The sequence below is a fragment of the Pomacea canaliculata genome, linkage group LG9 (assembly GCF_003073045.1).
Source record: "Pomacea canaliculata isolate SZHN2017 linkage group LG9, ASM307304v1, whole genome shotgun sequence".
Lineage (NCBI taxonomy): Eukaryota > Metazoa > Mollusca > Gastropoda > Architaenioglossa > Ampullariidae > Pomacea > Pomacea canaliculata.
In genome coordinates, this window is record NC_037598.1 from 383344 (window position 1) to 402929 (window position 19586).

General features: G+C 40.1%; 2 protein-coding genes and 1 long non-coding RNA gene across 8 annotated transcripts; 1 reads left to right on the plus strand and 2 right to left on the minus strand.

Moving 5' to 3' along the window:
* Positions 1-153: 153 nt before the first annotated feature.
* On the minus strand, positions 154-2981 carry LOC112572966 (cell wall protein DAN4-like). 4 transcript variants are annotated; one of them, XR_003101117.1, is made up of 4 exons: positions 2851-2981; positions 1811-2161; positions 1193-1349; positions 154-1097 (listed from the first exon to the last, which is right to left on the minus strand). XR_003101117.1 is itself a non-coding variant. In XM_025252985.1 (4 exons), exons 1-3 carry the CDS (start codon positions 2900-2902, stop codon positions 1243-1245), a joined length of 510 nt encoding a protein of 169 aa, XP_025108770.1. In that variant the 5' UTR covers positions 2903-2981; the 3' UTR covers positions 154-1097; positions 1236-1242. The 4 variants fall into 4 exon arrangements, 3 of the variants coding, with proteins under 3 accessions (XP_025108770.1, XP_025108771.1, XP_025108769.1); XM_025252985.1 differs by having other exon boundaries at positions 1236-1349; XM_025252986.1 differs by lacking the exon at positions 1193-1349.
* A 4574-nt stretch (positions 2982-7555) lies between these two features.
* On the plus strand, positions 7556-10267 carry LOC112572581. Its single transcript, XR_003101032.1, has 2 exons — positions 7556-8085; positions 9513-10267. It is a non-coding gene; the product is annotated as an uncharacterized LOC112572581 (long non-coding RNA).
* Positions 10137-16122, minus strand: LOC112572580 (integumentary mucin C.1-like). Of its 3 annotated transcripts, XR_003101030.1 has the most exons (5): positions 16023-16122; positions 14895-15311; positions 13955-13986; positions 11236-11334; positions 10137-10797 (listed from the first exon to the last, which is right to left on the minus strand). XR_003101030.1 is itself a non-coding variant. In XM_025252321.1 (4 exons), exons 1-4 carry the CDS (start codon positions 16072-16074, stop codon positions 10744-10746), a joined length of 555 nt encoding a protein of 184 aa, XP_025108106.1. In that variant the 5' UTR covers positions 16075-16122; the 3' UTR covers positions 10137-10743. The 3 variants fall into 3 exon arrangements, 1 of the variants encoding a protein (XP_025108106.1); XM_025252321.1 differs by lacking the exon at positions 11236-11334; XR_003101031.1 differs by lacking the exons at positions 11236-11334; positions 13955-13986; positions 14895-15311; positions 16023-16122 and adding an exon at positions 11064-11229.
* Between the last annotated feature and the right edge of the window lie 3464 nt (positions 16123-19586).

The window sequence follows — 19586 nt, forward strand, 5'->3', positions numbered from 1 at the left end:
ACAGACCAAACCAGTTTCTCTGGTTAAAAATAAAATTAATTATAAAATTAATAAAATTAAATGACCCTTCTTATCTTTATTCACATTTACCAAATTCCTAGCTATCTGCATTCATCAGAGGAAAACAGTTATGCAAAAATGTAAACAACATACAAAGGTAAATAATACTGTTTATTTGTTATTGTGAGGTAACTGACTGATAACAGTTCATTTGAGAAAACAAAGACGTTTGCAAAATATGTAAGTCTTCAAAGGTCTTTTTTCTTTGTTAAAGAACACAATCCCCAGGGTGTAACCTGGTTCATATTGAGATCTTCCATGTACAGTAATAGATAGTAAAAACAGTAACAACGAAAGTTCTGGTGAAAACCTTGTTTGTCAGAAGTGTGTTAGGAGTGCTGTTAAATACAAACACAACACATCTTTTGTTTGCCGCAATATGGCATAATATGACCACTGGAATCTGAGTGTGTGTGTATATATATATATAAATTTAACAACACTAACATTTAATGTAAACTTGGAAATTTCATTTTCAATGAGAAGATTTCTGGTTATTTGTGTACACTATAAACGATCGAGTTTTGTCATTAAAAAAGTAATAAAAAAAGGCAAACGCTATATAAAGGTAAATAATACTGAATTTCTGGTACAGTAAAGTACCTGGCTGATACCATTTCACCTAAAAAGAATTAAAAGATGTTTGCAAAAGATGTAAATATACAAAGGTCTTCTTTTCTTTTTAAGGAAACAAAATCCCCAAGATGTAACTTGGTTCACATTGGAATCATCCAGGTGGAGTAATAGAGGGAGAGAGAGAAATAGAGAGACTGTGACACTGCAATACAATGAGAGACATAGAGAGAGAGAGACTGCAACACTGTAATGCAGAGGGAAGAAATATTGTCACTGAGGTCGACTGAAGGGACACACATGCTACATATTGTAATTGTTACATACTTATCAACACAGCTAGATATATACTTTACACTTATCCTCTATTGATTGAGGTGACCACTAGAAGACCAATGAACATAAGATGCTGCTTGGCAACCAGGTGGTCGACAGTCGTGCGGCGTTGTTATTATTAGACGATACTGAAAACACAAATAAGATATAACAGAAATCTAGAGAATAAACAATATTTACAAAAACATTATGCTATTAATTGTACGTTATTATGGGTTATGACCTGTAGTATTTGTCGCTGATGAACTTGTTGCAACTTTACACACTTTACACCTATCCTCTATTGTGCAAGGCGACCACTAGAAGACCAATGAACATTGAGATGCTGCTTGGCAACCAGGTCATCGACAGTCGTGCGGCGTTGTTATTATTAGACGATACTGAAAACACAAATAAGATATAACAGAAATCTAGAGAATAAACGATATTTACGAAAACATTATGCTATTAATCAGTGTTGTCCATGGGAATGGGAATCCCATGGGAAACGTCCCATGGGATGGGATGGGATGGGACAGCACACATTTGTATTTCCCAGGGTAGTCGATACTTGATATTGCAAAATAAATTTACTGTTATTTCATTCATCAAGGATTTAAATCTTTCCTCTGAATCATCTATTGTATGTGAAGTAGCAGGAATTATAGAACAAAAGCCGAAAAGTGGTTTTCAGTGTTGTCCATAGGATTGTTAATACCATGGGAATCCCATGGGAAACATCCCGTGGGATGGGACGGGATGGGACAGGCATAAATTGCCATGGGATGGGATGGGACGGGATAGAAAAATATGTCCCATGGACAACCCTGCTATTAATTGTACTTTATTATGGGGTTATTACCTGTAGTATTTGTCGCTGATGAACTTGTTGCAGCTGTTGATGTACTTGGTGCAGCGGATGATGCAGTTGCTGCCGCTGTTGATGCAGTTGCTGCCGCTGTTGATGCAGTTGGTGCCGCTGTTGATGCAGTTGGTGCCGCTGTTGATGCAGTTGATGCCGCTGTTGATGCAGTTGATGCCACTGTTGATGCAGTTGATGCCACTGTTGATGCAGTTGATGCCACTGTTGATGCAGTTGATGCCACTGTTGATGCAGTTGCTGCCTCTGATGTAGGAGTCGATTCATTCATTGTTGTGGGTGTCTCGACTGTGGTTGCCTCGCTTGTTGAAGAGGAAGTTTGGACTAAGGTGACTGGTTTGCAAAAATACAGAGGTCAATAAAAGGTCATAGAGATCCTCAATATTAGTGTACAATAAGACTGTCACAAACCTCGTGTGTACATATGTATACATTGTTGGAACGAGAAGGAAAAGTGGGGGTGGATGGCAAGTGTGGTGCGTGTGTGTTTGTGTGTGTGTTGGTGTGAGTTGGTGTGGGTTTGTAGGTGAGTGAGTAGAGCGAGTGTGTTTGTAACCGTCTCATGTCTTTGATGTAGCGAAACACTCAGGGGCTGCACTTGTCTCAATGGGGAAGAATAAAACTGAGAAGAAGGAGGGACTATGCTGCCTGCTGCGTGTACTTGATAGGGTTGGGAAAATATCTGACTGTTGTCTCCACTGCTGTGTTTTAAATCTTGACTCGTTAATTAAATTAATATTTTTTGCTGTAGTTTTCATCTACCCGTGCATGGCCTTAGAACTGAAAGTGACACAGCACAGTTTTAGCAATTAGATTTAGAAAATCACAAAATACACTTAAAAAAAAACAGGTGAACAAAAATGAGAAAACAGCAAACAATAAAAACTAAAACAAAAGCAAAAAGAACTATTTGCGAGGTATGTTAAGAAAACGAACATAAACCAAGTCTTGTTCTTGAAATCTTGAAACAAGCTTTATTTCTCTAATACAGTTTATTATTTTGTTATATTTTAATGTCTGACCTTGCATGATGAGCAGAAGACCAAGAGAGCCAAACACGGCAACAGGATTCATTCTTGCACTTGGATGTTAACTGAGCCGAGAAATGCAGGTGAACATAACGGTCTCTGGTCCGTCGGACTTAAATAGTGCACACCTTAGCAACGACACAAACATGGCCTGAAGACTAAAAAAATTTTTTTTTTATTTGCTTGTCTTAAAAATCTTTTTAAGCCCCAAAGATCCAGTTACCATTTCGTCATGTCTACAAACGCCACCCACTGTTTTGAGGTTTCCAGGTGAGGTTCCCAGGTGAGAGTTCGGGATGGGCTGTGTGTGGGGGGAGAGGGCAATGAACCTTTCAAAGTGCCATCGACAGTAAGTAGCTGCCAACTGCACAGTCACACTTTAGGTAATGGTAACCAAGGAGCCACTCAGACAACAAGGTTTACATTACAGCAGAGGTAAGATGAGGTCAAGTAATCACGATAATATCTTTGTTAAAACGATTGTCGTTGACGCCAATTAATGTTTGTGTGTGTGTCTGTGTGTGTAATGTGTTTATGTGTGAATGCATGCATAGAACGATAGCAACTTTCTATATTTTAAAATGCTACGGAACGGAAATTAAAGCACAGAAGATGGATAACATTTTACTTCGGGCATTCGATGACAAAGGCTGAAGTGAATTTTATGTAGTTGTTCCCTTCATAAAATACAAAATACAAGCCACATACATCAGATGGTTCAATCAGTGACTGAACGTTGCACACATTTTGCCTTTCACCATTTTCATTTTCCATCTTGTTTTATTGCAGGTGTGTAGCTCTTTTTTAAGATCTTCTATTACAATTGTAATCAGTATGAACCATCGTCAAATGGCAACTTTTTAAAGTAACTTTTTAAGTAAGTAGTTTTCTTATGTTGTCTTTGGAGTATATGAGTAAAACGTCAACGCCTTTATCCTGTGAGGGATTAGCTCTAATGATCTGTAAAAAATGAGTTAGGACCACACAACAACAACAGCAATAAACAATGTCATCACACAGTCCCGTCCCCCACACCAGACACTTAGACAATAACAGTGTAGACCGCATATAATGACAATTCATTTAGCTACGGGTATTGCACGTGCGAACCAAAGGAAACCTCCCCTGTATTGGTAGTACATACAGCCGAGACATATCTACTTACATCCTTCTTTCATTGCCAGTAAGTCATAAGTCATAAATAGTTTATTCAAGGGGCCATTGCCCTTTTTTAAAATAATAACATCAAAATAATACAATATTTCATACATCAGTACATGGTTACGAAAAGAAAAGAAAAAAAATACATTCATAATTGCTTATTTGCCTTCTATTGTACATTAAGTGTTAGTACTGGACAAAACGATAAGGTTAAAATAATTCACATGACATATTTTGCGTATGTAAAATTGTGCTTCACTTAATCTTGTTAAATAAAAATAGTACTTCGTTACTTTTTAAATAGATTAACAAGAAATGCAGTATAAACTGATATATATATATACACTGAATATTCGAGTATGTCTTCCATTCATGTTTTTAAGTTATTTAAAGATCTTACATAATACAATTAGTCGACAACAGCTTGTCTCAACCTGTGAGGCTCCCCCACTAAGGGGGGTGCGACCTGCTGACAAGGGAGGGAGCGAGGGCGGTCAGTGTTTTAAAGTTTCTCATATCTCATATCGGTATTAGTGACACTAGCTTGACTTGTAAAATTAAATTATACTAAGATCAAGTCTTCACTGAAATTACTAATTTGCTAAAATGAAACTATCAAAGTAAGAGACTTTTTTCACCTGCCAAGTCTCAGACCACCTAGCTGTCTCGGTCTCGGAAAGGGGGGGGGGGCAGGCGGCGGTGCATTCTGGTCGTCTGGAGGGCGTCACAAGTAAAAGGTGGACTGGAGGACACCAGGATTTGATGTCTGGTCTTCTTTGTCTCACAATAATCTTCGTTTTTTTCTGGCTTCGATTCTTTGCGAGTGATGGAACCCGTGACCCCAAATACCCGTTCAAAACCTTCAATACTTCTCATGTTACCAGTGGTGAGGTCAGGGTGCAGACTAGTCACGAAAGTACTTTTGTCTTCTATTCACGCGAGTCTTTGTGATGTGCGTGTCGAAATGAATGTCTATGAATGTATTTGTGCATGCGTGAGTGTTTAGGACGCGATCATCTAAAAAAATAGATAAGAAAAAAATAAAACCACAGACGACCGATGACCTTCTTGTGAGAAAGATTTGATTGTGAGATAGCTTTACACTTGAAAAAAAAAGCAGAATGTGAGCCGAGTAGAAGAGTTTTACTTGTGTTGTCTTCTTGGGGTACGAGAATAAGAGAGGATATTTTAGTTATGTTAAAGCAACTCTTGCTGAGAGATATACTGCATAAACCTTTAGTTTCAGAAAGTGACGAATCTGTATTTTTTCTGGAGACATAATAGATTATATCCTCAGTTGAAAATTGTGATTTTATTCTAAATGTTTACTCTCCGCTAAAATCGAACAGCAATCCTGGCCTCTACATTTACATTCCAGGCTCGTCTGATTCTGTCATTTCTTCGGCCTAGTGACCATCTGAAAAACGTACCTCCGCTACAGAATAGAAGGAAAGAAGAAAGTCAGAGAGGATAAAAATACAAGTACATCTGGGCACCTGGGTACCCGGCATAATCGGCCCCACTACCCGAGGTACCGAGAGCTTTGTGACTTTGTTATACGGGACAGAAAGCTGAGAACAGAGAATACAACAATGGATAAATAACACAAAAGCATAATTCACAACCTACAACAATACTTTAATAATATTAAGTGGACGACGAGCTTGACTTGTTTGTCAACCTTTCAACTCGGGCAGCGGAGAACTTGGCAAGGGTTGGTCTTGGCAGACAGACAGCAGTCCACCTCTACACATCCGTGGGTTGAGCAACAGTTACTTTGCTGGAGCGATAACATTTTTTTCACTCCTCCGACTGTCGTGTGAGGAACAATGGCAGTTGAATGTGCTTGTGGTCTGTGAGGGCCATGCAACAGTCTGTGGGCCTGCAAGTATCCTTGTGGGCTGTTTGTGTGTGTGCTTTGGTATCTATGGTGGGTCTGAAGAGTGTGAGTCATGTTCAGCCAATGTGGACGTGTCTGTGTATGTGATTGAAAAGGGTGTGGAAAAAGATGATACGAAAAATAGGTGTAGCGTGTATGTACTTGTATTTGTATGTGGAGGACATTTACGAGGGTGTGTAAACCAACTATGCGATGAGTGGTGTCCACAAGTAGAAGTGTGTGAATGGAATTTTTGAATAATCAGCGACCAAATTCCTCATCTTCTATCACTTGGTCAATAAATGAATTCTATTCTTCCCAATATGATATGATTTGTAGTTATCTTCGGTTTCGCCATGATACAGCCTTTGTTGATGGCGCGGTGTAAAATGTAAACAACCTGTCCACCTGTGGTTATCTAGAATATTATCAGTGATCCTGGAATGTTTCTAATTTGCCTTCTTATTGTCTTTCTTTGGCTACATAGATGATTGGCGTAAATGAATGTGTTATATATATATAACTATAGCTATAGCTACTAATCTCTCTCACACACACATACACACGTACAAGCGCGCTTGCATACAGTCGCGTGCGTGAGTGTGTAAACTGGCGTGTCACACAGCCAGAGAACTCAGTCTTTATTGACATCTTGCCATTACTGCCAATGTCTCAAGGTGAGCCTCGTTTCCTTACATTGACACACACACACATATATATATATACATACACACACTGGAGGTAGCATTGCATTGAATAATGTGAAATGTCTCATATCACAGTTTTTTTTAACCCTTCTTACGCTGAGACACTTGAATAGAAATCAAACTCAATGCTTGGTATTGTTTACGTTTTAATATGTCATAAATTTTGAAAGAAGCTAGGACGGATAATATTGCACCGTGGGCAGTGAAGCAAGAGATTGATTTCATCCTCACAATCTGGGTTATTTGTATTGTAAGCATTCTGGTTGTAAATAAAGCGTTTCTTGAGTGTATTGATGTTGCTGACTCCCAACCGAAAACAAACCAAGGCATCCCTAAACATAATACATTTACATGTCAAGAGTATATTTCTGGAGTGAGGACATTTTTATACACATGATACAAATAGAAACGGTCACTGTGCCTCCTGCGAACAATTCATTCTTGCTGACCAACAACAGATATTTTTTGTTTCATGGCTAGCAAAAACATTTGATGATTACTCACGCCCTGGTCTAACCATAGGTGGTTACAACCCAGCTCCAAGCATTAATCATATTTGTGTAATTCATTTCTTTTTCCCCTTGAGCATGCAGGCTCTACACAAGTATAAATGCTTGTTTGGGTAGACAATCTATGTTCATCAGTGTGAGGTGGAATCAAAAATACTAGTTCCGGTATTTGTTTTGTTGCTCATATCCGAGTAGCATTACATTAGAAAGGCGAACAATGTCTGCTTGTTTACTACGACTAGGCCATAAATAACATGGTAAATTAAAAAGTAATGCTATTTATTTATTTCAACAGATATGGACACGACACAGGCTACGTTTTCAGCTGATGACCCCGAGTGTGCCATATGTCTGGGCCCCTTCACGGAGCCCAAGATCATGTTTTGCGGTCACATCCTGTGCCGGGGTTGTCTTATCACCTGGGTAACAGCACAACGGCGGGAGGTATTCTGCCCCCTGTGTCGCAATGATGTTTTGGATATTCCGATCATCAACAAAACAGAGGATTTCATCTCGTTTGAAGTCGACTGTCTACCCACGGACCACGTGATCATGGCGACCGCACGCGGCAAACATGACGTCACGCCAGACACGTGCTCGGGGTGCGAAGGTCTGCTGTGCAGGTGGCGCACCGCTCCTCACCCGCAATGTCCGGGACAAGATGTGCAGAACACTGAGGCAGACGCTCGAGCGGCCGTGAATGATCTGTCAGATAAAGTGGAGATGATGATAGAAGTGAGTAACAAGTTGCAGAAGCAAGTCAGGGGCAGGAGGCCGAGGCTGAGTTTCTGGTGGACATGAGCAAGATTGAGGGCGAGGTGCAGGACCGAACCCGGGATTCTGTCAGTTGGTTAAAGACTGAGACAGGAAAGCTCTGCTCTGTCCTCTTCTCGCACCAGCATCTCTTACAGCGGATGTGAAGCAGCCATCAGGTAGTGGCTACCATGCTGATGAGGAAGCCCATGGAGGACAGGTTAGAATACTTGAGGTTTCTATTGGATGCCTTACACAAAAACTTTTTGAATGACTTAAAGCTTATGCGCGCATCGCAGAGACATTAGTTTGCTGACATGTATGCAACCAAGATGGTATAACATTGTCTACCTTACTTCTATTTTATCTTTTTCATAGCATTTAATCATGTCTATATATGTTCGATGTCATTTATGTTTGCAACTAGCTAACACAGATTAGCAAATACGAAAGAACCTTATTTGTATGATTTTATTTATTTTCTTATTATTATAGGTTTCATCAGTAACCTTTTCCTTTTGTACACTTTAAATGTATGGCCTAGTCAAACACCAAGTAAAAAAAAAGAAGGAAATCGGTTTAAACAAAAGGAAGAATATGGAGAAGAAATGTAGCACGATTGGAGGGAGAGAAAAGGGTGACAGATAAGATGCAATCAGTACATTTTAATCGCCTGCGACGTCTCTAATTAGTGCCCTCAAATGCTTAGGTGATTTAAAAAGGAAATTCACCCACAGTGTAGTATGTATAAGCAAATGATGTATGACAGTGAGGGTCGTATTAGTGATACAGTCATACTGTAGTTTTACAGTGAGATATAAAGTCATTGAACAGGACAGTGCTGTACATCTATTGTGGACGAATAGAACGATAGTAAACTGTTAATTAGTTGTACAACAGTACAACGATTAGCTTAAAGACAAGTTCGGCTTTTAGTTATAGTATCTTTGGTAGTCCATTGTTGGAACTTCCCTTAACTAAACAAGTTGGACCTTATTTTCTGTCTCTACAGTCTATTCAGCTTTTTAAAGGGAAAGTAATCGAGAGAGGAACATTTCATAAAGAAGCCCGTGTTTTCTCCCTTATGTTTTTGTTTAAAGAATTAAAAGCTCAGACTCTACTGTGGTTACAACAATGTGCCACCCACCTCCGACATGCGCGTATTCAGGCGAATCCGCGCTTTGGGCTGGCTCCGTACGTAGCGTGACGAGCTGAGGTCGTAGGTCACGTAGTGTCACAAACCATTCGTCGAGAATCAATAGAAAACGTAGTGTGCTTGTTTATATGTCTGTGTCTATATATAAAATCTGTGTGTGTGTGAGAGAGAGAGAGATTGTGTGTATTAATTATATATATGTCTCTGTGTGCTTGCGTTCGTACGTGTGTGTTTGGGTGTGTGTGGAGGGTTGGTGGGGGGAACCTCACGATCTACTCCACACGTCCGAAGGGAACTGAGTGAGCTACCGAGGTTTGTGATTTTGTGTAAGAATACTTAGATAACACTTGCTTGTGTTTATTTATCTACGTGTTTACATGTCAATGCGCAGCATAGGTAATTTATTCATTAGCTTGTAAAGTGTACCTCAGTATATCTCAACCGCACCTTTTTCATTTAGTATAACAGTCATTTTATTTTGATATGCAAAGGTGTTGGATATTGTCAGATGAGCGAGAACGAGATACAGAAACATTCAACCGAATGGCAGTCGCCCACTCTACACGACATTTGTGGATTAGGAAAATATTTTTGACTCCATAGACAGGGAAACCGTCGGGGAATTGATGCAGCTCTACGGATTTCCACCGAAGTTCATTGCCATCATCCAGCTGCTGTATGTGGAAAGAGTACAAACGTGGATTGTGATTTTGACTGCTTTCAATATATTGTGATTTTTTAGTGTCTTTAATATACTGACGAGTATAATATATTGGGAAAAAAGAGATTAAGAGAGGAAGAAAGAGAAAGAAAGGAAGGTAGGGAATATATCCAGACTGTAAATAGTCCAGCTGTAAGAAAGTTTCTTGTGAGGTATTATACCTGTTATGTCAGTAACTATAATGTCAGTAACTATACATTTGTGACATAAACGTGTTTGTCTTATGTGCAGCACTTTTTCTGCTTTATTTTGTGTTTATAAGAAAAACATGCATGACCAGTTTGTGTAAAATGCTTTTCAGAAGTATCTCGGTGCAAACAACAAAAAATGTTAGAACGGCATAATAAATCCCTTTGACTCTGTAAATGATATTTATCGACACAAACACTTTTGATCAAGCTATAAAAAGCTGTTTCGTCTTTATTTTTTTGCATGAAGAATATTTGAGCCTTTTGTAGACAATAGAGTAAAACAGATTACAAAAAGTCACCTGATTGATCAAATTTCACATAAAAAAGAATAAAAGGACGTTTCCAAAACTCAGAAAACATCAACGGTCCTTTTCTTCTTTCTTAAGGAAACACAATCCCCAAGATTTAACTTGGTTCATATTGAGATGCTCCAAGTGAAGTATAGTAGAGAGCGAGAGAGGTGGAGAGAGACGCTGACTTCGCAATGCTGATGGCGAGAGAGAAAGAAATTGTCAACTACAACAGCAAGGAAAGAAATATTGTCTCTATGGTCAATGAGCGGTTACTTCTACAAGCTATACAACCCTTAAAAAGACAAAAAATAATTAAAAATTGTAACAAATATATTCAAACAAGTTCTTTGTTCAAACTACCTTACTTTTCATAGATACAGTTGTTTCCCACATCTCTTAATCGCGGCACAAAAAATCAAGTCCTATATTTGGGGAATACAGAATTTAAACTAAAATATGGGATTTTAGAACTACAATAACAGTATTTAGTACAGAGGTTCATAATCTAAACTTAAAATCAATGCGCAGGGACTTTATGGAAGGTCTTCTCCGTTGAGGAAGGCAGCGACACCTGTCAGGGCAAAAAAAAATACGTTTCTTTGTCATAAGATGTATTTTGCTGCTTTTCTTAAAAATAATAATTTATGAAGAAAAGTTTTCTTGCTTACAAAAAACTAGTTTCATTACATTGAAAAGCGCAGAAACATAAACGCACCTCCCGCCACACAGACAGACGGACACACATGCAGTGCTTCTCAGTTAGCTGACTGGCAAACTCATAAACACGCTACATATTCTAACTGCTAAATACTTATCAACACAAAAATACCTACATACATTACAATTATACTGTGTTGCGCAAGTTGGCCACCAGAACAGTCAACACTGAGATGCTGCATTGGAGACACCAGGTCACCGACAGACGTAAAGGATAACTGGGAAATTTATATACACTACGCTAGATATTGTTACTTTTACATACTTATTAACACAGAAAATGCACACATACATTACAATTATACTGTGTTGCGCAAGTTGGCCAACAGAACAGTCAACATTGAGATGCTGCTTGGACACCAGGTCACCGACAGACGTAAGGTACAACTGTCTGATTGCGAAACACAAATAGGATATGAATTTTTGTAATGTTCACAAACTCACACACGCCCGCATGCACGCACACTGAAATACATATAGGCATGCAAACACACGCTCGCGCGTACACACACACACACACAGACTCACACACACAGACGCGCGGACACGATCGCACTGACAATTCATGATGTGAGTATTGTTTCTATAATAACATTTTGCATATTTGCATTTGAGCAGATTACATGCAGAATTTTAATTATCAAAACATTTTATAGTTAGAACACATATTTACTAAATAAGCCTATATTCGTTTTGTCTTTCTATTTATTTGTCTGTAGACGTTGCCCTTTCCCCACTCTCTCTCTCTCTCAGAGCAAACAGAAAGAAGGTAGAGTGAAACCGAAGCTCTTTCACTCGCAGATAAATGTTTTCTCTCCGGTGTCAGACATACGTCTCGTGACAGCCATGGCACCCGATGTAGTAGGCATGTACCCGACCTGTCAACCTGGATTCTCATGGCTTTGTGTGCCACTAGTTTGCTACTAATATTGTTGTATGGCTTTGCATGGATAGAGAAGGAATCAAGCAAAAGAAGCGAACGACAAAAAGAAGGAGATACAATAATAATAATGTCACCTTCCACGACAACAAATGAGTCTTAAGTCACAAATTTTAGATTTGTCAAATTGCATATTTTTAAAATGTACAGGTCGTAATATTTCTTTTGATACAAAATCAGACAGGGTGCGTAGATATACATTTTTTCCACATTTGTTTATTAAACAATAAAAACAAAGAAATACAAAATATTTACAAGTATTCACAGAATAGTTTCTTTCATAAAACATCAAAATAGGGACGACGAAAAGTCGTCTCATGTGCTTTTCCTTTTTTCATTTGTTGCATAGGTCTTGTTTCTCGGCGAGGGGTCGAGGGGCAACATCATCCTCACAGAATACAAATAGGCAATATGGATTTTCATGAACCTGCCTGGTTCAAAGCCAGAAAACAGGGCCGAAGTAGTAATGAAAACATTAAAGAGGGGCAGTTGGTACCCCGGGGGTGATACCAGGCTGTGAGTGGACAATATGATGTTATCTCCCTTTGTGGTAGCTGAGCCTGGGAATCGAGGCTGCGTACGGAAGGGGGAACGGCTGTTAATTGAAAGAATGGTACACTCGGCCATGAGAACAGAGTTTGTTTTCTTTGCCACCAACTGTACACCGGTGCTTAATGAGAGAACTAGACTGAGTGTCGCGACAGTTGGAGGTCGACGTGGCCGACAGTGAGAAAGAGGAACGGTAGATGTCATAGGGACGAGTATAGCGGGTGGGATGTAGTCACTTTAGTTAAAGATCGATAGTGTCAGGACAAGTTCGATGTAGTTCAGAGGGACCACGTACTCCAGTGGTATGTAGGCTAGGACAGAGCTGTAGTCGGGGCTTTTTCCCATACACACCAGCAGGGACTACCGTCTGTGAGCGTTGTATCAGTTGTAGGCAGCAAGTCTGTAGGGGGCCCGTTCTACCTGAATGCATCGCACTACCTGCTGGCACTTACAGTCTGGAACCGTGGGAGTGAGGAAGGGAGTGTCGTCCTCGCAGACGTCAAGAAGGCGATACACCATCAGAACCGGCAACAGCAACTCTGCCACCCGTTGCCTGGGGCAACCGCCAGGGGTAGTGACTACTGTACCTGTGTATCTCCGGGGTCTCGGTCGTCTGGAGCAGGTGCCGGACAACTGTCGCCTGAAATCGCCACAACATCTGCGTCCGTTGCCTGGGGCAACCAGACGAGCAGCAATGACAGTGAGCTAGGGACAGTGCGTCAGGAAACTCACTCCTAACGTCATCGCCATCGTCATTGCCAGGGGCATCGGTGTGTGACCTGTGATCTCAGCCAGTAGTGACCGTAGTGTGCCAAGGCAGGTCTGTGGCTGTCCACTACTGGTTGTCTAGGGGCAGTCTGTCATGAAGAACTGTCCAAGACTGATGAAGTGTACCCTTCCGGGGGAGCTTTCGTCGGATGCGGATTCAGAGTACTAGAAGAAAAGTGTACTTTGTTTCTTTGCATTGTTTAACTTTATGTGACCTGATGATAGTTCATGTATTTAGAGACCAATGTTGCGTCTCGTATGATTCAACCTTAATTTTCTTGTAATTATAATTTGTGTACAACTGTCTTGTCGGTTGTGTTTGCGCACGCGGGAGAGTGTGACTGTTATTCCTTACGCGTGCGGACGTGCGAACGGGTGGGTGAGTGGGTGAGTGGTGTGAGGGTGAAAGTTGGGTGAGCTAGCCAGCTGAAGAGACCCCTTTCCCCTAGGCCGATTTAGGTCCATCCTTCTCCCAGCCTCGTTCGTCACATGGACACTTAGAAAAAAAAGCACACCTCCTCAGACAAATCTTAGCACCACCATCCCAGATAAAGTCGAGGATCAACTCAAAACTGAGGAAAGACAAAGACACAGAAGAGCGCTACCACGAGCTGTGGGGAGAATCATGTAAAGGACAGCAGCAACAGTGCGAGAGGGGGACATACCCCTCTGCACCCCACGCACCTCGAAAGGAAAACATACCCCTCCACCCCCCTTCGTAGATATACATACGAAGACATAAAATCATACTTACATCCTTGTGTTGACGAGTTGTAGTCTGATGTGCTGTTACCTTAAACAAAAAACTATAAAAGGGAAGTAATAAAGTAAATTATGAGTGAACATGTGTATCACAGATAGTTGTCTTTTGTGTAGGTTAACAGGTATATTTTGTTTTAAAACATCGGTGAAAATTTGCTTCGCAGGCACTCAGTGCTCCGTAGTGAATGAGTTAAAGAACGAAAGCAGAGACTAAGTGAAAAGGTTAGTATAGAAAAAATAAAATTATAAAAAGAAGGTAACTAAAACGTACAAAGTTAAACATTTTGTTAAGTGAAAAAGAATAAGTACAAAGAAAAATAGATAAGCAATGTCACTTAGAAAATAGGTAAAAAAGAACAAGTAAGAAATTAAATAGGAAAGTTATGATTAGGAAAGGAAGAAGTTTATTTCTTGTTGCTCCTTTGAGGGGCACAGGGCCGCAACAGCACCTCGCCTACGGACCCGATATAGGGCGGCCCACTTCAGTTGGGCCCATGTGGTTCCCACGTCCTTTACCTTGCTCTCTACTGTTCTTTTCCAAGTCTGCTTTGGTCTCCCAACCCTTCTCCTCCCCTGAGGGTTCCAGTCATGTGCCTGTCTGGCAATGGTGTCAGCTGGTTTGCGCAGGGTGTGTCCTGTCCAGCCCCATTTGGTTCTTTTCCACAGACTGCTGTTGCAGATCTTTTCAGTCCATCTTGCTCACACAATATGGCGTATGGTTGGTAAGAAAGAAGCAAAGCAAGTGAAAAAAGAAAAACAAGCAAAAAAAAAAACCAACAAAAGCAAAAGGAGCAAACAAAACTTTTTAATTAGTCGATTTAATTAGAGAGCGGAGGAGTATATTGTGAGAGTGTTAACTTGTGTTATATTTGTCAGTATATCAAAGCTTCTCAGGACTAATGAGATCATACTTGTATTGCCTGGTGTTACACTTGTAGCTGTCACTGATGAACCTGTCTCACTGGCCGCCCCAGCTGTAGCTCCCGCTGGTGAACTGGACGCAGCTGTTGACGGATTTGATGCAGCTGTTGATGGAGTTGTGGCAGCTGTTGATGGAGTTGTTGCAGCTGTTGATGGAATTGTTGCAGCTGTTGATGGAGTTGTTGCAGCTGTTGATGGAGTTGTGGCAGCTGTTGATGGAGTTGTTGCAGCTGTTGATGGAGTTGTTGCAGCTGTTGATGGAGTTGTTGCAGCTGTTGTTGTAGTTTCTGCAGCTGTTGTTGTAGTTTCCGCAGCTGATGTTAAAGTTGATGTAGCTATTGGTGAGCTCGTTTCATTTGATGTTGTAGTTGCTATGGTTGTCTCGTTTGAGTTTGCCCCGATTGTGGTCGTTTGAACGGAAGTCATTGCTGTACAAAAATACAGAGGTAGATAAAGGTCATAACGATCCTTAGCATGAAAACATAATCAGCAATGTCACAAACCTGCCTTATATATACATTGTTACAACAAAAATGGAAACCATGGGCGAAATGCAAGTGTTTGCGTGTGTGTGTGAGAGAGAGCAGCGTGAGTGTGTGTGGAGGGGGTGTAACTATTTCATTTCTTTGTTGTAGCCACACACTCAGGGAGTGCACTTGTCTCAGTGGTGAAGATGAAAACAGAAGAAACAGGGATTTTGCTGCCTGCTGCGTGTCCATGGTAGGCAAAGGGTGAAATACCTGACTGCTGTCTTCACTGCTGTGTTTAAGTCTTGACTTCTTTCTTAAATTAAGATTTTTTTATTGGAGTTTTGCTCTACCTCGCAGATGACTGTAGAACCGTTAGTGACAAAATGTAATTATAGAAACTAGATTAAAGTGTCACAAAACGCACTTATATAATATTCACCATGTTAAGAAAAGTAAAAAAAGCATACAAAAAAACAAACAAACAAACTTCAATCCACCCCCCTCCCTATCAAAAAAATAAACAAAAACAGAAACAACAAAACAACCAAAGAAAAAATACAGTGATTTATAATTAGAAAAAGTAGATAAACCAAGTCTTGTTCATGAAATTTTGAAACAAACTTTATTCCTCTAATACAGTTTGTTATTTTGTTATATTTTATGTCTGACCTTGGATAATGAGCAGAAGACCAAGAAAGCCAAACACGGTAACAGGATTCATTCTTGCACTTGGATGTTAACTGAGCCGAGAAATGGAGGTGAACATAACGGCCTCTCCTGCGTCGGCATTATATAGTGCACACCTTAACAACTTCCAACAAAATATTTACCCTGTAACTAGGCGATTGTATTACTGGCATTTACAGGTAAGCTATGATTTACAGGTAAGCCATATGGTCCCTATAATGTAGCTCAGTTAATTTTAAAGAAACAGGCGTCTGAAGCGAACTTGTCTTCTTGTGTCTTTATACGTGGAGGTGTTTTAAAAAATATTTGTTTACCGGTAAACTTAAAGCTGATACCGCTCCTTATTCTATACCTAAGACGAGAAAGGTATGAGTTTTATGCGATCAAGAAGAGTATCAAATAAAAACTGATGTTTGAAGTAAACAGTTAAACAATGAGCTCCTGTACGTCTACAAGGTTAAACTATGGGTGGATGGGATTCTTAAAGAAAGCAGCAAGCGTAAGATCTTAGTATGTGAATAGCAATAACGAATTATTTACATATACACACACACACACACACACACATTGTTACAACTGGAAACCATGGGTGGATGGCAAACGTTTGCGCGTGTGTGTCACTAAGAAATTAATTTTAATAAAGAAAGAAATTAAATAGGAAAGTAAAGCTGCAGGAAGAAAGAAAGCAATCAAAAAAAAAAAAAAAGAAAAAAAAAGAAAAAAAAAAAGAAAAAGAAAACAACCAAAAGAACGAAAGCAAAGAGAAAGATTCAGGAGCAAACAACACTTTCAAACTAGTCATTTTATTAGAGAGCGGTGGAGTACAATGAGAGTGGTTTGACTTTTGCTCTACTTGCTGATTTATGAAAGCTTCTCAGGACAAGTGAGATTGAACTCGTCTTACCGCTTGGTCCACTTGTAGCTGTCACTGATGAACTTGTAGCACTGAACACCACAGCTGAACTTGTTGCTGTTGATGATGTACTTGATGCAGCTGTTAACGAAATTGCTGCAGCTGATGTAGAAGTCAATTCATTCAATGTTGTGGTTCTCAAGTCTGTGGTTGCCTCGCTTGTTGAAGGAGTTTGGACTAAAGGGACTGGTTTGCAAAAATACAGAGGTCAATAAAAGGTCATAGAGATCCTAAGCATTATTGTGATAAAAATGTCGCGAACCTGTGTATACATTGAGTTTATTTTTTTTGTTTTATTTTTATGTCTGACCTTGCATGATGAGCAGAAGACCAAGAAAGCCAAACACAGCAACACGATTCATCTTTGTACTTGGATGTTAACTGAGCCGAAAAATGCAGGTGAACATAGCTGTCTCTCCTGAGTCCGCCTTATATAGTGAACACCTTAGCAACCAATAATATATTTTGACAACTAGGGGATTGCATTACTGGCTTTTACAGGTAAGCCACGATTTACAGGTAAGCCATGCGGTACCTTTAATGTAGCTCAGTTAATTTTAAAGAAACAGGTGTCTGAGGCCAACTTGTCTTCTTGTGTCTTTATACGTGGTGATGTTTTAAAAAATATTTGTTTACCGGTAAACTTAAAGCTGATTCCGCTCCTTATTCTATACCTAAGACGAGAAAGGTACGAGTTTTATGCGATCAAACAAAGTATGAAATGAAAACTGATGTTTAAAGTAAAAACTTAAACAGCGAGTTCCTGTACATCTACAAGGTTATACCATGGGGGGACGGGATTCGTAAGGAAAGCAGTAAGCGTAAGATCTTAGTATGATGAATAGCAATAACGGACACTTTCATCGCAGGAAGGACTCTAATGACATTACAATTGGCTTTCTTAACGTTTATTCTATCTATTCCTCTTCGTGCATCAGGTTGCACATAAGGCCTCAACCAGAGTCCGCCACCGATGTCGATCGGCTGAAGCCCGCTCTAGGTAACCCCATGTCCAGCCCTTTCCTTTCATCTCCCTTTCCGCTGTTCTTCTCCAAGTTTCCTTTGGGCGGCCTCGTTTTCTTCGGCCGTCTGGAGTCCATCGTAGGGCGACTGTAGAGAGGTCTGCTGTCTGCTGGCGGAGCACATGTCCAATCCATCGCCAACGCCTTCGTTGAACCTGCGTGGTGATGGACTCGGTTTCAGTTCTTCGGTGGAGTTCTTCGTTGGTGATGGTGTTTGGCCAAAAGATGTTAAGTAGGCGCCTGAGGCATCTGTTTTGGAAGACGTCAAGCTTGTTACTGATGGTTTTGGTCATCTTCCGTGATTCGGATCCGTAAAGGAGGGTGCTGATGACAGTTGACTGGAAGATTCTCAGTTTGATCTTCTTAATGATGGTTTTTGCCTTCCATGTGCTCCTGAGTGTGGTGGAGGCCTGTCTGGCTTTCGCCAGTCGGGCTCGAATCTCCAAATCCGCATCCCCTAAACGTTTAGTAATCTCTACGGAAAGGTAAGTGCATCTCAGAAATTTCTAGGTTTAGGAAAACCCACTGGGTGTCAAGTTTTTTTGTACAAGATATATAGCCAACGGCAACGACTTTAGTAACATTTATGTAAAAAGACAGGTCTCAGGTTTTAGAACAGCAAGGACCGGCCGGACATCGAAATGCACTAAACGGTATGAAGCTGTGACGTCAGAGTAGTGCGTGGACACACTGCACGGAATGTTTCCCTCGACAAACTGCTTGGAATTAGAGACACAAACAAAGCATTTGCTTTTAGTCTCCTGAGTACTTCCACAAAACGCTACCATTCTGGAAATGTAGATCGTGAAGTAGACGATAGAGATGATACGAAGAGGAAAATTGCATAGAGCTAAATTAATGTGGCACTGCATGCCTCGATAGATAACCGTTGTTAGTAGCTGTTGGATCAACGATTGAACAGAAGAATTTTGTTGGAACAGGGAATGACTCTTCTTCTGTCTGATTGAGTTTATTTCTACTCGAAATAAACTCTTTTACGAATGATCGGCTACAATTGAAGCCAGGGTCAAAGGTAGAACTTAGATGAGATAATTTTTTAACATTTCTGTAATCGTCTGTTCTAGTTGCTTTTTAAGTTTTAAATGAGGAAGATGCTAGTCATTCTGCCGAGCACTCCACACATTGACCATACATAAAATGTACTGAGGTCCGCTAGCATCGTTAGAAAGTAGTTGTCAGATGAGTTTGGCTACTTCACGTGTACGAGGATAACTTTGCTGTCACAAGAGAGTTCATCTCTGCATGTCATCATTGATCATCTTCTTACTAAAGTTTCTTACAAACGGCTAGAAAAAAAAACCCGCTGATAATGCTGTCAAATGAATACATTCTTTACCTCACCGTAAATATTTTCTATAAAATCTTTTTATTTACATTGAGATATCTTACTTTATCTGTGCCTTAAAATAGTTTAATGTGTAAAATATTATTTTTGGTATATATTATACTTTCTGTCTGTCTACTTCATATACATTTTCTTTAACCACATATCCAAATAGCCAGAACTTCCTGTTACCAGCTTGTGACATACGAGTTACCCGTTAACCTGTCAACTGAAGGCGTGGACCATGAGTTCAAGGTGTGGTGTAG